Below are 19,690 nucleotides of genomic sequence, written 5' to 3'. Positions count from 1 at the left end.
ACCATGCATGGAGAAGACCTAGAACCCCTGCTCAGATAAGCTCCCAAAGGCAGCACATTCTCCATGTGGGTACTCTAGTAAGGGGAACAGGGGAAATTTCTTACATGAACTCAGTTGCCTGCTCTTTAATAACCTCCCCCTGTCAGGGGCCAACCCACAGAGGAAGAGGATCCAGGCAGCCCTCATGAAAACTAATATGCAAGGGTCAGATAGTAGGGGAGGAGGACTTCCCCTATCAGTGGACTAGGGTAAAGTAATAGAGGGGAAGAAGAAGGGAGGGTTGGACCAGGAAGAGATGAGGGAGGGAGCTACAACCATGAATAAATTGTAAAAAAAAAAGTGAATAAATTATAAATAATAATAATAATTTTAAAAGAGAATTAGAGGAAACATGAATCAGAAGTGTTGACTGAATTCCAAAAGAGATATACATGGAATAGGAGGCCTGTGAGGCCACCTGAGGCCTCTGCACTTTCTTTTTTATGCTCTATAAAACTCACACACATTATTAATTCCCCAAGACATACTTTTATTTTTAATGAGATAAAAGTTTACTTAGCATTTCAGAGCCTTGGTCCTTGAAAATTCCTGATACTCTTCTCACTAACTCTCCTGGATGTGTTAGTTTTGCAGCAGCCAGCAGATGAACTTCAGGCTGGGAACAGCTCTACCCCCTCACAAATGAAAATTTCTCTATTCAAAATGGCTAAAACCTTACCTTTGAAATGAGAAGTTACTAATTTAACCAATGGTATGTTTGTCTTCAAAAAATATTAACAAGGCTGGAGATCCAGCACAGCAATAAAATGTTTACTTAGCATGGGTGAGTACCTTAGTTCAATCTCAATGTCACATACACGAAAAAAATTATTAACATGAAACACTTAAATTGTGGTTTCAGAAAGAAGTCATAAAATATGAGGACAATTCATAAGCTAATTATTTTCAATTCAAGCTAAAGTATAAATGTCTTGTGAAACAGACAATATAATTCAGTCTAGAGAATATTCTACTTTAAGGAGACTTGCAGTTGGGAGGAATTGTGTCAGTAATAGCCCATACAAAATTTGACATCTTTTTGGGGGGATTTGGAAAGAAAATAGAAAAACATGAGACTCCTGAGGGCAATAGGATTTTTTCATGGAAACACATTCTTATTTAGTAGCATAATTGGGGCAGGAATCTTTGTGTCCCCTAAAGGGGTATTACAGTACTCCTCACTGAACATTCCTATTTCCTTGAGTATTTGGGTAATTTGTGCCCTACTATCTATTATTCATGCTCTATGTATTGCAGAGATGGGGACCACCTTCCCTGTCAGTGCAGCACCTTATTATTTCATAAAAAGATCTCTTGGAGCTCCTATTGCCTTCCTCAAAATTTGGCTTACAATATTTGCCTATCCCTTTGGATTAGGTACTCAGATTTTACTAATAGCAAATTTTCTAATTCAACCTTTCTATGCTGGGTGCCCAGCTCCAGAGCTAGCAAAGAAATGTCTCGCTTTGGCTATTTTGTGGTCACTTGGAATTCTCAATGCTCGAGGTCTGACTACAGTGGCTTGGTTTAATGCTATCAGCAGTTTTATAAAGATGAGTGTTCTTTGTTTCATTTCTCTAACTGGAGTTGTGCTGTTAGTGATTGGGAAAAAGGAGGCTGTTTCCAGGTTTGAAAATTCTTTAGATGCCGAAGTTCCAGATGCCTCACAGATCGCAGAAGCCATACTCCAAGGGTCTTATGCATACGCTGGATCAGTACTTCTGCTCAATGTAGCAGGTAAATCCATTCATAGAAATAACTGGAGCCATGCAAAGAGTTTGTCAGAATTTTTGTGGAATGATAACATGATTGGTCATACTCTGTATTTAAATTTAATTTTCTCTGTATTACATGGTCATCATTGAGCCTCCATCTTTCAGGTAAACTTCATAGAATTACATGCTCTTTAGATTCTTTTACATTTATCATTTTAAGTTTGCAAAAGTAAATTAATGTCTTCTGTATTCTCAAATTTTGTTGCATTTCAATTGATCATTTTGAGATATTTTTTAAAATATTAGTTACATAAGAAATATGCAGTTATACTTGTTTTCTAAAGAAAAATTGAGACATCATTGATTGAAAAGATTTTATCTTATTATTACTCACAAAATACCTAATTTTTATAATGAAACATGCAAATAGCAGAGAAAACTATTTCTTGTGATTCTTTTTAAGGACTTTCTTGACTGTTTTAGCCTTTGAACGTTTAACTAAATTTTTGGTCCTTAATATCTACACTGCTCCATATAACAATAAATAATATTAATAACATTTATTATTTAATCTGTGTTGTTTATTATTAATAATAAATAACAATAAATAATATAAAAACACCCCCTTTGTCCTACTATATTTTTAAATTTGATTTTGTAAATCTACAGTATGCTCTTAGTGCCATTGAGCTGGAAATGTTTCATGTGCTTCAGAACACATAGTGCATTTCTTCAGCCATTCTTTTAAGCTAGACCTCTGTGCTGCACCATAAAATGTCCCAATATGAGAAGATTGCTAAATAATTTACTTTTTTCTAAGTTAAATGTTTTCTGCTAGTCATTTAAGTGTCAAATTTGAAGTATACTAAAATGGTGGGTTCGCATTGTTTGTACTATATTTTTCTATGTTGCAACATATCCTATTAAGTCAAACTAAGGCATAAATAATTTTCTAGAGCCCGTCTTTTCTTATCTGTTTATCTTGTTCTTCTGATTTGTAGTAAAGTGCACAATAGGTTTCTGACATTCAATTAATTGTAATTCATTCAACACATTCACCAAGAGCATGTCATTAATCTAGACAGCAGAGTTATGGCAGTGAACAAGCACCTATCATCATGGGCTTTATACTCCTATGAGTTGCTGTGAATTATTTATTCCTCTTCTCATTACTGAATTTGAAAAATCCTTGGAAGAGGGCCTGCGTTCTGCTTGAGTATTAGGTTTTCATATCTGTTCTACTCTTCACGTTCATTGTGGTTTTTGAATCCTGTTCAGGAACAATGGCCATAAAAATTCTTTGGTTCACATTTTAATAAACTTTTCAATATTTGAAGATTTCAGTAAGGATTCACTTTTTTATTCTTGAAAGTAGATTTGCATATTTTGTTAATATATGACATACACATAGAGATAGAGAGAGTGAGAAAGACTAAAACTACAGGTACTTTTCCTTTGTTGACAAATGCTGACAATTAAGTGAATTGGCTTTTAAATTCTCTCTATATTTTCCTATCAATGCATACTTCTTGCTATAAAATGGCCCTTTGTTATACATGAGAAAGATATATTCATATGTGCCTTATAAAGTTATGTAATCTGCTAATAAGGAAAAAGTTTCATATACTTGCTTATCAAGATTTGGTGTTGGCATAGAAACAGAATGGTGGATCAATGGAATCGTATAGAAGACACAAAAATAAACCCACACACTTATGAACACCTGATTTTTTACAAAGATGCCAAAGGATTAAAGACCTAAATATAAAACCAGACACACCAAACCTGTTAGAAGAAAAAGTGGGGAAGAGCCTTGAACTCATTGGCACAGGAGACACCTTCCTGAACATAACGCCAACAGCACAGGCCCTAAGAGCAAAAATCAATAAATGAGACCTCATGAAACTGAAAAGGTTCCATAAAGCAAAGGACATTGTCATCAGAACAAAAGGACAGCCTACAGATTAGGAAAGGATCTTCACCAACCCTATATCTGACAGAGGGCTAATATCCAGAATATATAAAGAACTTAAGAAGTTAAACAGAAACAAATCAAGTAACCCAATTAAAAAACGGGGTACACCAGAGAAGAGCAGGTCTGACTGCATGCGGGTTGATGCCCCAGGTCCCGCCTCTGAGAAAAAGGTATCGGACGGGTCTGATGCTCTTTGGGTGGATGACACCTAAATGAACATCGGTACAAAGTCCCAATTTATTTCTAATATCAGAGATCAGACCTCTACTCTTGCCTGATGCGTCTAAAACAAAAAGGGGGAACTGTAGAGAGCTGCGGAATGCTATGCCTTAAAGATGGAGCTGGTTTCCGCCTTCCACCTTCCCGATGATGAGTGCTCTCTGTCACAAACAATTCCACATTTGGCTAAGGCTGAGGATCTGGCTTGCTTCCGTGTATGTTGACCTATCTGCATTGCCCACGTGGCATGCTGGGGTTGGCTACCCAGAGGCTATTTAAGCTGTGGGCTGGCTTTCCCCAGGGTCCGATGATTGTTCAAGGTTCCTGAATAAACTGCATTGAAAAAAAATGGGGTACACAGCTAAACAGAGAATTTTCAATAGAGGAACATCGAATGACTGAGAAACACTTAAAGAAATGCTCAATGCCCTTAGTCATCAGTGAAATACAGATCAAGATTTCACCTTACAACCATCAGAATGGCTAAGATCAAAAACTCAAGTGACAATACATGCTGGAGAGGATGTGGAGAAAGAGGAACCATCTTCCATTGCTGGTAGAAATGTAAATTTGTACAACCACTTTGGAAATCAGTCTGGTGCTTTCTCAGACAATTAGGAATAGTGTTACCTCAGATCCGGCTATATCACTCCTAGGCATAAATACAAAAGATGTCTAACTATGCAACAAGGACATTTGCCCAACCATGTTTGTAGCAGCTTTATTTGTAACAGCCAGAAGCTGGAAACAACCAAAATGTCCCTCAACTGAGGAATGGATACAGAAATTGTGGTACATTTACACAATGGAATACTACTCAGCAATTAAAAACAAAGAAATTATGAAATTTGCAGGCAAATGGTGGGATCTAGAAAAGATCATCCTGAGTGAGGTATCCCAAAAGCAAAAAGACACAGATGGTATGTACTCAATTATAAGTGGATATTAGGCTTGTAATATAGGATAATCATACTAAAATCTGTACATCTAAGGAAGCTAAGCAAGAAGGAAGACCCTGTGTAAGATTCTCAATCTTAATTCAGAAAGGCAAATGAGAGGGACATCATAAGAGGGAGAAAACAGTGAACAGGACAGTAGCCTATCACAGAGGGCCTCTGGAAGACTCCAAACAGCAGAGTATCAAAACATATGCTGAGATGGACAGCCAAACTTTGGGCAAAGTGCAGGGAATCTTATGAAAGAAGTGGGAGGTAGAAAGACCTGGAGAGAACAGAAGCTCCACAAAGGGAACAATAGTACCAAAATATCTGGGCACAAGGGTCTTTTCTGAGACTGATACTCCAAAGAAGGACCAGGTATGGAGATAACTTAGAACCCCTGCACAGAAATAGCCCAAGGCAACTCAGTATCCAAGAGGGTTCCCCAATAATAGGACCAGGGACCATCTCTGACATTAACTCATGGGCTAGCTCTTGGATCACCTCCCCTTAAGGTAGAAGCAGCCTTGCCAGTCCACAGAGGAAAACAAAGAAGCCAGTCCTGATGAGACCTGATAGAGTATGGGCAGATGGAAGGGGAGGAAGACCTCCCCTATCATTGGACAGGGGGAGAGGCATAGGAGAAGAAGAAGGAGGGAGGGTATGGTTGGGAAGGGAGGGGAGGGGGCTACAGCTGGGATACAAAGTGAATAAACTGTAATTAATAAAAAACTTTTTAAAAGATTTGGAGTTGGAGAGATGACTCAGCTATTGAGATACTGTCAACTGACAGAATTTAGAATCATTGAGGTGGCATGCTTCTGAATACATCTGTGAAGAACTGTGAGCATTAGGTTAATCAAATGGGAAGATTCTTTTAACTATGGACAGCATCACCCAATAGGATGAATAAATAAAACGAGGAAAGAAAGCTAAGCTAAAGCATTCATCCTGCTAAGAAAATTGGGAAACTATAAACTTTACCTTTGACTAAGAATAGTACATTCTGTGTTCTTCTGCTGTAATCTTACCTCCCACATCAGGTGAAGCCTTCTTCTGAGAAACAGTTATAAAATAGCTGTTCTCACCATATCTATTCAACATCTGTAACCATGCTTTCTAGTAGTCCTTAGTGCTATCGGTGAACATCCAAACCCATAACCCACCAAAAACAGAAAGGGTGAGAAATTATGTTGTGCTTTCTATAAATTTAAGAAACTGGATTATGGGTGAGCTCCTCAGAGGATTAGCTTGCTGGATCTGCCAGATTGGCCTGGAGATCTAATAAAGCAGAGCCTCCCCTGACTCTGGGTGCTGCTTGACAATCTTCCACAAAAGCTCTCTCTGCTTTCTGACTGTGGGTGCAATGTGATAATCGGCCTCCTCCCTCCATGATGAACCAACTGTATTTTCCAATGGTGAGCCAAAATAAACACCTCTTTCATAAATTTGCTGTCATATATTTATCATAGCAACAAAAAAATGACTAATAAAACCAACAACTGTGTGGAAGCTGACTGGGATCTGTATAAGAACTTGGATTCTGTTGATCTGGAAATTTTCATTATAACTTTCCAATCCAACCAGCTTCATCAATTACACCAGAATACCCTCACATTTTGTCATCACTGCTGGTTGTAAGTCAATTGTATTTTATTATAATCCTTTATTATAATTTATTCAATTTGTATCCCTGCTGTGTCCCCCTCCTTGATCTCCTCCCAATCCCACCTTTCCTTCCTCTTCTCTCCCTGTGCCCCTCCCCTAGTCCACTGATAGGGGAAGTCTTCCTCGTCTTCTATCTGATCCTAGCCTATCAGGTCTACTCAGGACAAGCTGCACTGTATTCCTCTGTGGCCTCGCAAGGCTGCACTCCGCAGGGGAGGGGATCAGAGAGCCTGTCATTGAGTTTATGCTAGAGAAATCCCCTGTTCCCCTTATTAGGGAAATCACTTGGAGACTGAGTCTGTGGGTGACATCTGAGCCAAGGTTTTAGGTCCTCTCCATGCATCGTTTTAAACTAATATTCACTTCTCTTGATGGCACATTTCAAGAAACAGGCAAACAGGTTTGAATCACAATGTCTCACTGGATGGCACTAGCTGTCATGCTAGTAGTGCACTCTCATTGCTTATAATATAATTCATGGATGTTCATAGGTTCCGAATCTGATGGATTATGCATTGGTCCTCTGACAATTTTAAGTTGATCATATAGCAGTAAAATTAATGTCCTACATTTTGTTTCTTATATTGGAGGGACAGCATGCATATGCAAGGACCAGCTTACTTTGTTTAGACTTGGGCCTGACTTTAGACAGGCTGTGTATTGGTTTCTGCAACATTGCTGTATCCATTTCAATGACAGGAGTCTCTTGTGAAGGAAATATTATTACCACAGTTTTATTCTCTGTTCAATAGCAGGTTGAAATGCTTCTGTTTCCATGACAGGACAAGGGGAAACTCGCAATTATACATACTTTTATTTTTAGTATTGGATTATAGAAAATGCCAGGTTTTATGGATGATGCATGTAAGAAAACGGCAGAATCAAAGCAAGCAAATGAAAAGACAATGATCTCGGACTTTTTTTTTTTTCAAAGAAACATTCAAGTTTTACAATAATTTTTACTTTTACTAAAAATTTTGTTTTGCAGGAGAAGTAAAAGATCCTGCGAAAACAATTCCAAAATCTTTTATTTCTGGCATATCTACTGTGACTGTGTTATACATGTTGACTAATGTATCCTACCTGACAGTTTTGTCACCTCAGGAAATCATCTCTTCAGGTATGTGTAAATATAATCACACAGACCACACAAATATATACTCACATGCTCCCACAGGCATATAAACATACACTAGCACTTGTGAATACAAACACAATGTACATACACACACACACACACACACATAATCCTACATGCACAGGTACATACACACACAATGCTGGGTAGGCACAAGCACACACATGTAAAAGAATGCATAAACACAAATGTTTTAAATGTATATATATATATATATATATATATATATATATATATATACACACACAAAGGAAACAATGTAGTCCTCCTACTCAAAATAAACTTTTCATTCTTTGCACAAAGACACATTAGACTCTAAAAATTGTGCCATTTTCAGAAAAAATTCAGTCCCCTTTCCTTGTCCAACCATGCTCTTGGATGGATTCAGCCTCAATTACAAGCCTGCCTGCCTTTCGTAGGGATGATTCCAATACCGTGCTCAATGAGTGCAAATGTTTGTGAATTACAAATCTCTCTTGTACTGGAGAGTTTTATAAGTAGTCTAAAAAAATTGAAATGGAAGGAAGTGATTGTATTCTGTTCTTGATTATTAATATTTATTAATGATTTCTCTTTTAGTTAAACAGTGGTTATTCCTTATCCAGCTGTATACCCAAATCACCACACAGAGACTACGATTTACTTAATTAACCTAGAGCACAACGCTGGGCAGTGATTACTCCATCCTGAATCTCCAAGCCTGTATAGATTCCTCCCATTCAGACTTTCTAACATCATACTGGCTTTTAATAATATCTTAGGTCCGGTTAATCTCTCCTCGAGGTTCCAAGTCCTCTCCTATGGATCTCTGCTCTTTGACTCCTCCCCACTCCCTTCTTTTTCCTCCCCAGTGGACCAGGATGTCCCACACTCTTCTCTCCATTGCTCAGCAATGGCTTATTGTTTTATTGACAATAGAGAAAACAAATGGTAGCATGTTTACACAAACTTGAGACAGGTGATGCTTAGACTAAACATCACAATCCAATGTCCAGATTGAAACCAGATAGTGGGGTAGAGAAATCAGCATTTGAATGAACAAGGGTAAATTGTATACATTCCACAAGAACGTTATACCAACAGTATTGAGATCTTGATAGTAATGATACTTCTGGATAATAAGCCCTTTGAGTTTTAGACCAGAAATGTCCAATAGAATCAAAGTTTAACACTTGATTTTTGCATTAAACAGAAGAAAATGCTAGGCATTTAGCCATTTTTATTGGAAATAGAAGAAAAGTTGTCAAACTATTAGTCCATCAAAGTGTCATGCAAAAATATTAGCCTTACATAAATTAACTTTTTTACTTTATTTTTACTTCAATTTATAAAAAAAAATATTACAGGGACCTGATTTTTGTCAAATTTAAAGCGTATTGAAAAAAAAATTTTTTTTTTGTTTCTTATGCCATGTATTCTACTTAAGAACATATCTTCTCTGCTGAAAAATATCTCCACCTTTAGCTTAAGTCATAAGAATTTCAACTACTTCATTTACTTATTGCTTCTTCACAGACCTTCAGGTATTTCCCAGCATTTGACAACCACACATTCATTTCACACACTTCAAGTTGGCTGTTTCAGATAGACTCAGCTGAACATCCTCTTCTCTGTAGACTACTGCAGTTCAGAAGGCCACTAAGGTCGAGTTTCTCATGGACCTTAACGGCTACCTCTGAGTTTAGTTCTCGCCCTTTGCAGAAGCAAATTCCAAACCAGTGTTATATGTGTGATTACTGTGTGCATGTAAACCTTTGTGTCAAAGGGGAAAAAAAGAAGAAATCTAGATGCATAATGTGACAGAACCACAGCAAAGAGGAACAGAAGGGAGAGAAAGTAATACCCATGAAGAATGATTAAATGGAAAATATTCAGGGATTCCTTTCACTCAAAAATAAAATAAAATCTGTGAGATGAATGACGTTTTGAATGCCTGCCACACAAGGTCATAGGATGAGTGAAGTTGGTTTTTGTATAAATGTCACACATGTTTTGCTGTGGACTGTGTGAGCCCTAGTACAATTAATATTCTAAGACAATTTTATGCATTGTCACTGTTCCAGGATTAGTATGGCTTCATTCTCTGATAAGGTAGCTGAAAATGTCTAGATTGCTTGAACCTAGTATGGCCAGTGTGACAAACAAGAAGAACAAGAACTATGATGCACCCCATAAGGAGTAGGCTCACAGCTGGCAAACAACCACATTAGAGTTGTGTTTGCTAAAAACACATAAGAACAGAGCAGAGTCATTAAGTGAACAAAGAGGTTCTGGCTCAGGGGGGTAGCCTGTATGTCTTATTTTTTTCTATAAAAAGGACTAGATAATTGTTACAATTGTTGTGAAATTGAATTTGGCATTTTGACTTTGTCTTTAATTTTCATAGATTCTGCTGCTGCCACATGGATGGACAGAGTATTTCCTTCCACACAATGGATCATTTCTTTGGCAACTTCATTTTCAGTGTTGAGTAACACTGTCTGTGCAATATTTTCAGCAGCAAGGGTTTTCTACTCTGCAAGCCAAGGAGGAGAGCTGCCTTTCATTTTCTCTATGCTTAACAACTACCACTGCCCAGTTGTAGGTGTCACGAAAATCGTCATTTTATCTTCTGTTGCAGTAATGCTTTTAAAGTTAGTCAATTTAATAAAATATTTGATGCTATCTTCCTTAGTTTTAAGTGAAGTATCTATCATAGCTTTACTTAAACTGAGGTACCAGGAGCCACATCTACACAGACCTTACAAGGTAAGTGAAAATATTAGCTTTAAATTTCTCCTTATGTTACATGAATATTATTGTTTCAGCTGTGTATGTATCTTTAATGAAATTTTATCTTCAAAGCATCTAGTACAGGCCTGCAATTTGTGGATGTAGATCATTCTGCTTCTTTTTTTTTCTTATGTAAAAGCTCAACACTAATTCTTCACAGAAAAATAAATGTCATTTTCTTTATCTTTCCTAGATTATGCAAATATTAGTCCATAATATAAAAATATTGGACATCCTAAAAAGTATTTTCTTAGTTAGCAACATAACAAAAACTATGTGCCTTTATCTTCTTTATACTTAACATAGTACCTAATTTTTGTAAGATGATAATAAAAGCACCAATTTGATGATTTTAAATATTTTTGAATTTTATTAACAAGATAGAATCATTACTATAAACTCCTAGAATATTTTTGCATGCCGTTTTTTTAAATTTATGATAGTTATTGAATACATCAGCTTGGCAAGTACTTTACCACTGAACCATATGCACAGGACCCAAGAAAAAGTCTCCCAAATACTCTATCCATTAGCGAGATGCAGTCCCAAGGCTAAGCAGAGCCTAATTAACTGAACAAAGATCCGATGTCAATTTACATTTACTACAAAGAAGAGTGCACAGTGTGAGGTAAATCATGCAAACAATGAATGTCACTGGATTAAGCTTTTACTTTAAAAGACTCTGCTGACAACAGAATATCCAAAAAGCAAGAAGTAGGAGTGTGCTGATGCAGCCCAATGAGCTGACATGTCTTCTTCAATAACCCTCCACACACAGCACAATTGTAGGACTCACACTAAGCACACTAACTAAAGGCAATAAGAACCACATTTTTGTTTTCTAATATGATGAATATGTGATTTTGCAAGGAACACATTGTGAAGAGTTTATCTAAATTTGGCATAGAAATACTTGAGCTTTTAAGTACTTTTGGTGGCTACTTTCAGAATCCATAGAAAGCTTGGAGCTTGGTAGCATGCTTTTTTTTTTTTTGAACCAAACTTATTCTTATTGGTATCTTTATTTTCTACATTTTTCATCTTTCATCAATCATATCCTAATACAATGTGTATCATGCTATAATATAAATCCTATGAGATCCTGTGGCCACTATTACTTAATAAAATTATAATCATAGTCATATTTCAGATATGAAGTAGCCTATTTTAGATTCTTCCTTATTTGAAGATGAAGTAAACTGATAACCCTATGTTTGGTGTCAATTACTATAAAATGAATTTGTGTTTCCTCATTAAAATTTAAATTTCCAGACTAATCCATGGGGATACAGATTCATTTCTTTTCCATTGAACTATGTAAATATTAATTATTTTGGGATTCATGTACAGACTGATACACTGGAAATACTTTAAGAAATACTACTTAATCTTTCATATTCTTTTTAAAATAGATTCCTAAACCAGTGTCCATGTTGAAATGTTGACTGGTGATATCTTTTATTTTAGTCATGCATTTATTTAGAAAATATATACTGAGTGCCTCCATTGCTTCAGGTATTCATATGGATATTTCAGAAAAATGAGAACCAATCTTACATCACAATCATAATAGTTTCATGATAGATTGAAAATAAAAATATAAAAATATTGTGGAGCACACTGTCCTGACATATAACATGATTCTCATAATGACTTTAGAGATCAACATTATGCATGACTGATTCACTAAATGGCCCAAAGTATAAACCTGGAGAGTGATAGCTAACTTCTTTATCTCTCCTAAGCATGCAGGAAAGTAAGTTTCATATTTGTGTTCTTCTATGAATAACTCTGGAAGAGATAAATGACTAAGACAGTGGCTAGTGTATTTTAAGCCTGATATCTGTGAGTCCTGTATTTCTTCTATTTTTATTATTTAATAATAATTCTTCATAGTACATTAGTGCACACTACTTTAAATATGTATTGTGAGTAAATACTCAGCTAGAACAGCTAATCTCCAATTCCCCAAATCAGAAGTCTCAAGAGCTAATACCAAAATAACCAAGATAAAATTTGTCTTTAAAGATAATATCTTCTAAAAGTCCTGTACAACTATGTCTGCAAAGAACACAAAGTTTAGTGGATGAATGTCACCGTTTGATGGGACAAGAAAAATTCCTAAAACCTGTAATTAGAGTCAGTTCTGTTTACAATATTGAGCCTGCAAGTAAACTTCTTTTTATGCTGTAAAGCTAAGGCTGTGCCTCTAAATATGTTTTAGGAGATGTTTTTCAGTCAGCTCCTTATAGTTTTACCACATTCATAAGTGTTCTTGGTCAATCATGGAAATTTTTTGAGAATAAATTCATCACTAATGTTAATTTTCTTTTTACTTTTAGGTGTGGTTGCCATTTCTGTTTGGGTCAATGTCTTTTAATTTGTTTATATTTGTTGCAACAATGATGAATACTCCCACAATAGAACTTATCTACCAGGCCATCTTTCTTTTAAGTGGATTTCTGTATTACTGGCTTCATAGTCACCTTAATCAATATTCTGGGTTTTCTGATAACCTCACTTGTTATTTGCAATTGATATTTAATGTTTCTCCACCTGAAGATAATGATGAAATTTTTATGCAGTAGGGAGAAAGTACTCTAAAAAGAGAATTCTGAAAATACTAAAGCAGTATGAAAATATTGTGAGTTAATACATTTTATGTAAACTTTTATTGCATAAAGATCCATGTCCTACCTCCCAAAAATGGTGTGACACAAAGTTACCCTCTGAGCTATGTAAATTTTTTGTGAATATCAAAGATTCTAAACACAAAATTAAAGGAGATGAAAATGTTAATTTGTTGGCATGTTATTGTGTAGTGTGTAAAAATTATCTCTGTATTATTCAAAGGCTGATTTCTCTGCCCTCATATCTGGTTTCAATCTGGACATGGCATTTTAATGCTTATTTGAAGATTCTCCTGTCTCAAGTTTGTATAAACATTGCTCCTTGTTTATGCTCTGATTTATCAAGAAAATGGATCAGCCAATAACTGAGCAGTAGAGAGATAGTGCTGGGCTTCTCTTCTCGGCAAGAAGAGGAGTTAAGGGGATTTAGCCATGAAGAGAGGTCCAGGATAGAGAATATGGAAACAGATGGAAAAGAAAAAGCCATAAAATAAGAGTAACTCAGGATTTATGCTGGGAGCCAGCTAGAATAGTTTAAAGAATAAACGTAGACTAGTATTTCTCAGTTATACTATGTAGAGAAATGATGAATAGAACTAAAGTCTCTGTCTCAATTATTTGGCGCTATCTTGTCTAGATAAAAACTGTCATATTTAAATTTGACCCATTATTAATATCAATGAGTTTAACATCAATTGAGTTTCACAATTTACTTCATAAATTATAATAATTATTATTAAACATATATCTAAATTATAAAAGTATGAAATTTCTGTACATTTTCTGCTTCAATGAGTTCCCAACAGCCTGTAACTGGAAGAAAATATTCAGCTCTATCTTAATATATATGCATGTCTAGAGGCAACATGAAAAATCACTAGTTCATGATATTTTGAACTGATATAATACAATATTTTTTATAACTCTGGTATTTCTGCTATCTTTGAGGATCTTTCAACTTCTTTATCATCACTTCCTTCCAAGTAAGAAAATTATAGCACACAGACATATTTAAAGTCACACTGTTTAAAGAAGTTATGGCTTAGTCATTTAATTACTACTCAACTGTGTATGAAATATAAATCAAAAGCAAGACTCACTTGCTTGCACATGGGGCCCTCTTTGTCCTACTCAGTTGCTTCATCTAGCTTGATATGAGTGTTTGTGCATAGTCTTACTGTAACTTGTTAGGCAATGTTTGGTTGATATCTCTAAGAGGCCTGTTCTTTTTTGTAAAGGGAAATGGAGGAGGAGTAGATGTGGGGGAAAGGGGAAGGAAGTGGGGATAGTGGGAGGAGAGGAGAGAAGGGAAACTTCAATCAGATTGAAATGTATGAGAGAAGAGTTTTAAAAAATAAAAATAAAAAAAGCACAGATAAACGATTTGATAAAACACAAAACAATAACAAATCAAATCCAAACCCAGTCTATATCAAGGAATAATAAAAATAAGAACATAACTCAATAAAATAGAAATAAACAAACAATTAAAACAATCAACAAATCAACCGTATTCTTTTTATTATTTTATTTTTTATTTTTTAATATAAATATTTTTATTATTATTAGTTACATTTTATTAACTCTGTATCCCAGCTGTATCCCGTTCTCTCATTCTCTCCCAAACCCTCCCTCCATCATCTCCTCCCTGCCCCTTTCCAAGTCCACTGATTAAGGGGGACCTCCTCTCCTTTCATCTGATCCTGTTTTATTAGGTATATTCAGGACTGGCTGCAAAGTCCTCCTCTGTGGCCTAGCAGGACTGCTCCTCCCTTGGGGGGTGGGGAGGTCAAAGAGCCTGCCATTGAGTTCCTGTCAGAAATAGTTCTTGTTCCCCTTACTAGGGAAAACCAATTGGTTAGTGAGCAACCACGGGCTTCATCTGAGCAGAGGTTCTAGGTTATATCCATACATGGTCCTTGGTGGAGTATCAGTCTCAGAAAAGACCCCTGTGCCCAGATATATTTGTAAGACCTTATTCTTTAAGAAGAAAAACAAGATTGATAGGTCTTTGGTCCAACTAACCAAAAGAAGGAAAGAGAAGACCCAAATTAACAAAATCATAACTGAACAGGGAATCATAACAACATCAAAAAATTCAGAATATTAAAATGAATACTTTAGCAACTTGAACAGCATTAAGCTGGAAATTAAAAAAAAAAAAATAGATGAATCTAGATTGGTCCAGACTACCAAAATTAAACCAAGACTAAGTAGACAACCTAAATATTTCCATAAAAAATGAGGAGATTGAAATAGTAATTTTAAAAAAGCTTCCCAGGTAAATTTAAAAAAATTCAAAATGGGTCACAGCCAATTAAATTCAGAGCAGAATTTTACCAGAAATTCAAAGGTTTATATACAACATTTGTAAAGTACACACACACACACACACACACACACATAGAAACTGAAGAATTATTCCCAAACTCCTTCTATGAAGACATTCTCAGTCTAATACCAAAACCAGACAAAAGCACAACAAAAAAGACAAAGAAAATGCAGTCCAATATTCTTGATGAACACAGGCTCAAAAATAAATAAAAAAAACACAGCAAAATAACTAGCCAACAGAATAAAGACATATATCCAAAAGATTATGTATCATGACCAAGTTGGCTTTATCCCTGAAATTAAGGAATAGTTCAATATGTGCAAGTTAATAAATGTAGCAAGTCACATAAGTGACCAAAAAAAAAATTAAACCCAGATATCATTTAAATAGATGCAGAAAAAGCCTTTGACCAAATTCAACATGCTTTCATGATAAAAGTGCTAGAGAATGTAGGGCTAGAGGGAGCATACCTCACCATAGCAAAAACTATATACAAAAACCCACATACACCATCATCCTCAATGGATAAAAATTAATGGGAATGAGGCAGGAATGTCCACTATTCCTGCTCCTTTTTCAATATTATGTGCAAAGTACAAGCTGGAGCAATAAGACATGGGAAGGTAATTAAAGAGACACAAATAGGGAAGGGCTAAGTCAAACTATATTTACATTCAGAGGACATACTACTACACATGAAGGATTCCAAAAAATTTACCAGGAAACTTCTAGAAATGTGAAAGACATTCATCAACATTGCATGATACAAAATAAACTTGAACAAATCAGTAGCATTCTATACACCAAGAATAAACACACAGAAAAGGAAATCACAGACACACTCGTGTTCACAATAACTCAAAGGAAAGAATATATCTATGAATAAGCCAAATGAAAGAAATGATGGACCTATATAACAAAAACTTTAAACCTGAGAAGAAATAGGTATTAAAGACACTGGAAAAGAGAAAGATTCTTCACACTTATGGGTTGGTAGAAATAATATTGTAAAAAATGACTGTTTTACCAAAAACTGTTTATGTATTCAGTGAAACCCCAAGCAAAATCTCCTTATCTTAATATTCAAATTTAATCACAAATAGTCCTGATAGCCAAGGCAGTCCCAAACAAAAAGAACAATGCAAGAAGGGTTACCATTACAAAACTTATAATATATTATAGAGATGTATAAATAAAAATGATATAATACTGACACAAAACAGTTATTTAGGCAAATATAACAAAATCAAAAACCCATCCACAAGTATATATAACATAAGCCATATGATAGTTTGCAAACACACCAAAAATATAAGATGAAGGGGGAAACTACCTTCAACATATGGTGGTGGGAACACGGGATTTCCACATGAAGAATGAACTCATACCCATATCTGGTCATTAATCTCCCTCAACATCAATGGACTCAATTCTCCAATAAAAAGACACAGACTAACAGAATGGGATGCATAAACAAGACCCAACAATCTGCTGCATACAAGAAACACACCTAAATCACAAAGATAGACATTACCTGAAGATAAAGGGCTGGAAGACAGTTTTCCAAGCAAATGGACCCAAGAAGCAAGCAGGAGTAGCCATTCTAATATCTAATAAAATAGATTTTCAACAAAAATTAATCAAAAGAGATGAGGAAGGCTACTTCATACTCAAGGGAAAATTCCCCCATCAGTCTGTCCCTCGAGAAACACGTCCACGCACACTTACACACACAGACTCACTCACGCGTGCGCACACACACGCTTGCATTTGCCCAGTTTGCGACTGCATACTTTCCTCCCACAGGTACAGCTAGTCCTCAGCACACGCTGAGAGTGCTCAGCTTCCTGAAGAACTCTCCAGACACGAGAGAGAGACAGCACCAGTCTGATCTGCAGAATCCAAAAACAAACAGGGAAGGTTTCAGATAGGCCAATGGCCAGGGGTAGGCGAAAGAACACTTCCAACATAAATCAGGACATCATGACTTCACCAGCAAACCCCAAAATCGATGGATACTCCAATTCAGCAGAAGCACAGGAAAATGATTTTAAAGCCATGCTTGCCCAATTATTTGAGGCTCATAAGGAAGAAATGAACAAGTCTTTCAAAGAGATGGCTAGTCAATTGGAGGCAAAGAAAGAAGAAATAGACAATATCCTTAAAGAAACACAGGCAAACATAGCTAAACAAATAGATACACAAGTAGAGGAAAAATTAGTGGCATATAAGAAAGAAATGAAAAAAGAAATAGAGGCCATCGTAGAGAGACAGGAATCCAAATTCAAACACATGAAAGAAATGGTTCAAGGCATGAAAACAGAATTAGAATCAATAAAGAAAACACAAAATGAGAAAACCCTTGAGCTGGAGAACTTGGAGAAAAGATCAGGAACCACAAAAGTAAGCATCACCAACAGAATACAAGAGATGGAAGAGAGAATCTCTGGAGCTGAAGACACACTTGCAGAAATGGATACTTCTCTCAAAGAAAAAGTAAAATCAGAAAAGTTCCAATCACAAAATATCCAAGAAATCAAAGATGCTATGAAAAGACAAAATCTAAGAATAATAGGAATTCATGAAAAAGAAGACTCCAGACTCCAAGGTCCAGAAAATACTTTCAAGAAAATCATAGAAGAAAATTTTCCCAACTTAAAGAAAGAGATGTCCATAAATATACAAGAAGCCTAGACTCCAAATAGACTAGACCAGAAAAGAAACACATCACGTCACATCATAGTCAAAACACTAAATCTACAGAACAAAGAAAAGATATTAAAAGCAGCAAGGGAAAAAGGCCAAGTATCATATGAAGGTAGACCTATCAGAATCACACCGGACTTCTCATCAGAAACTATGAAAGCCAGAAGGGCCTGGGCAAGTATCATGGAGACTCTAAGAGATCACAAATGTCAACCCACACTACTATACCCTGCAAAGCTTTCAATCAACATAGATGGAGAAAACAAAATATTCCATGACAAAACTAAATTTACACAATATCTACACAGCAAACCATCCCTACAGAAGATACTAGAAGGAAAACTCCAATCCAATAAAAACAAATTCACCCAAGAAAACAGGGCATACAAATAAGATCCCAACAAAAATGAAAAGAAAACAAGCAATGAAACAGGGTTAGATCACCGACTCCATTACAAAAGGAACTAACATGCATTGGTCACTACTATCTATCAATATCAATGGACTCAACTCACCAATAAAAAGACACAGGCTAACAGAATGGTTAAGGAAACAGGATCCAACATTCTGTTGCATCCAAGAAACACACCTATGCAACAAAGACAAACACTACCTCAGAGTAAAGGGCAGGAAAACTGTTTTTCAAGCAAATGGTTCCAGAAAACAAGCTGGAGTAGCCATCCTAATATCTAATAAAATAGACTTTCAACCCAAGTTAATCAAAAAAGATAAGGAGGGCCACTATATTCTCATCAAAGGAAAAATCCACCAAGAGGACATCACAATCTTGAATATCTATGCCCCAAATACAAGAGCACCGACATTCATAAATGAAACATTATTAAAGCTTAAATCATACATTGATCCTAATACCTTAATAGTGGGAGACTTCAACACTCCACTCTCACCAAGGGACAGATCAACTAGACAGACACCAAATAAGGAAATAAAAGCACTCACAGAATCCCTAAACCAAATGGACCTAATAGACATCTACAGATCTCCTCACCCAAACTCAAAAGAGTATACCTTCTTTTCAGCACCTCATGTAACCTTCTCTAAAATAAACCATCTAGTGGGTCACAAAGCAAGCCTCAACAGATACAAAAGGACTGAAATGATCCCTTGTATACTATCTGACCACCATGGACTAAAGCTAGACATCAACAACAACAGAAACAACAAAAAGCCGACACGCACATGGAAACTGAACAACTTACTACTCAATGACAGCTGGGTTAAGGAAGAAATAAAGAAAGAAATTAAAGACTTCCTAGAATGGCAGAAAAACACTTAAAGAAATGCTCATCCTCATTAGCCATCAGGGAAATGCAAATCAAAACGACCCTGAGATATCACCTTACACCCATCAGAATGGCCAAGATGAAAAACTCAAGCGATAACACATGCTGGAGAGGTTGTGGAGAAAGGGGAACCCTCCTCAACTGCTGGTGGGAATGTAAACTGGTACAGCCACTCTGGAAAGCTAACTGGCACTTTCTAAGACAATTAGGAATAGTGCTTCCTCAAGACCCAGCTATACCACTGCTAGGTA

The 19,690-nt window shown here is 36.0% G+C and overlaps 1 protein-coding gene across 1 annotated transcript; it reads left to right on the top strand.

Moving 5' to 3' along the window:
• The first annotated feature begins 958 nt into the window (after positions 1-958).
• LOC132654738 (solute carrier family 7 member 13-like) lies at positions 959-13,263 on the top strand. The gene is made up of 4 exons (XM_060385765.1): positions 959-1,776; positions 7,543-7,674; positions 10,079-10,440; positions 12,807-13,263. Exons 1-4 carry the CDS (start codon positions 1,110-1,112, stop codon positions 13,050-13,052), a joined length of 1,407 nt encoding a protein of 468 aa, XP_060241748.1. The 5' UTR covers positions 959-1,109; the 3' UTR covers positions 13,053-13,263.
• Positions 13,264-19,690: the final 6,427 nt, after the last annotated feature.

The sequence above is a fragment of the Meriones unguiculatus genome, chromosome 6 (genome assembly GCF_030254825.1).
Source record: "Meriones unguiculatus strain TT.TT164.6M chromosome 6, Bangor_MerUng_6.1, whole genome shotgun sequence".
Taxonomy (NCBI): domain Eukaryota; kingdom Metazoa; phylum Chordata; class Mammalia; order Rodentia; family Muridae; genus Meriones; species Meriones unguiculatus.
The sequence above is the reverse complement of the archived record's forward strand: the minus strand, read 5'-3'. Positions and strand labels throughout refer to the sequence as shown.

What these genes read in the sequence shown, in the direction of transcription:
- LOC132654738 (XM_060385765.1), top strand. Translation starts at nt 1,110, where the DNA reads ATGAGACTCCTGAGGGCAATAGGATTTTTTCATGGAAACACATTCTTA. An exon ending in ACTTCTGCTCAATGTAGCAG is followed by an intron (nt 1,777 to 7,542) that starts GTAAATCCATTC and finishes TTTGTTTTGCAG; the next exon opens with GAGAAGTAAAAGATCCTGCG. An exon ending in TCAGGAAATCATCTCTTCAG is followed by an intron (nt 7,675 to 10,078) that starts GTATGTGTAAAT and finishes TAATTTTCATAG; the next exon opens with ATTCTGCTGCTGCCACATGG.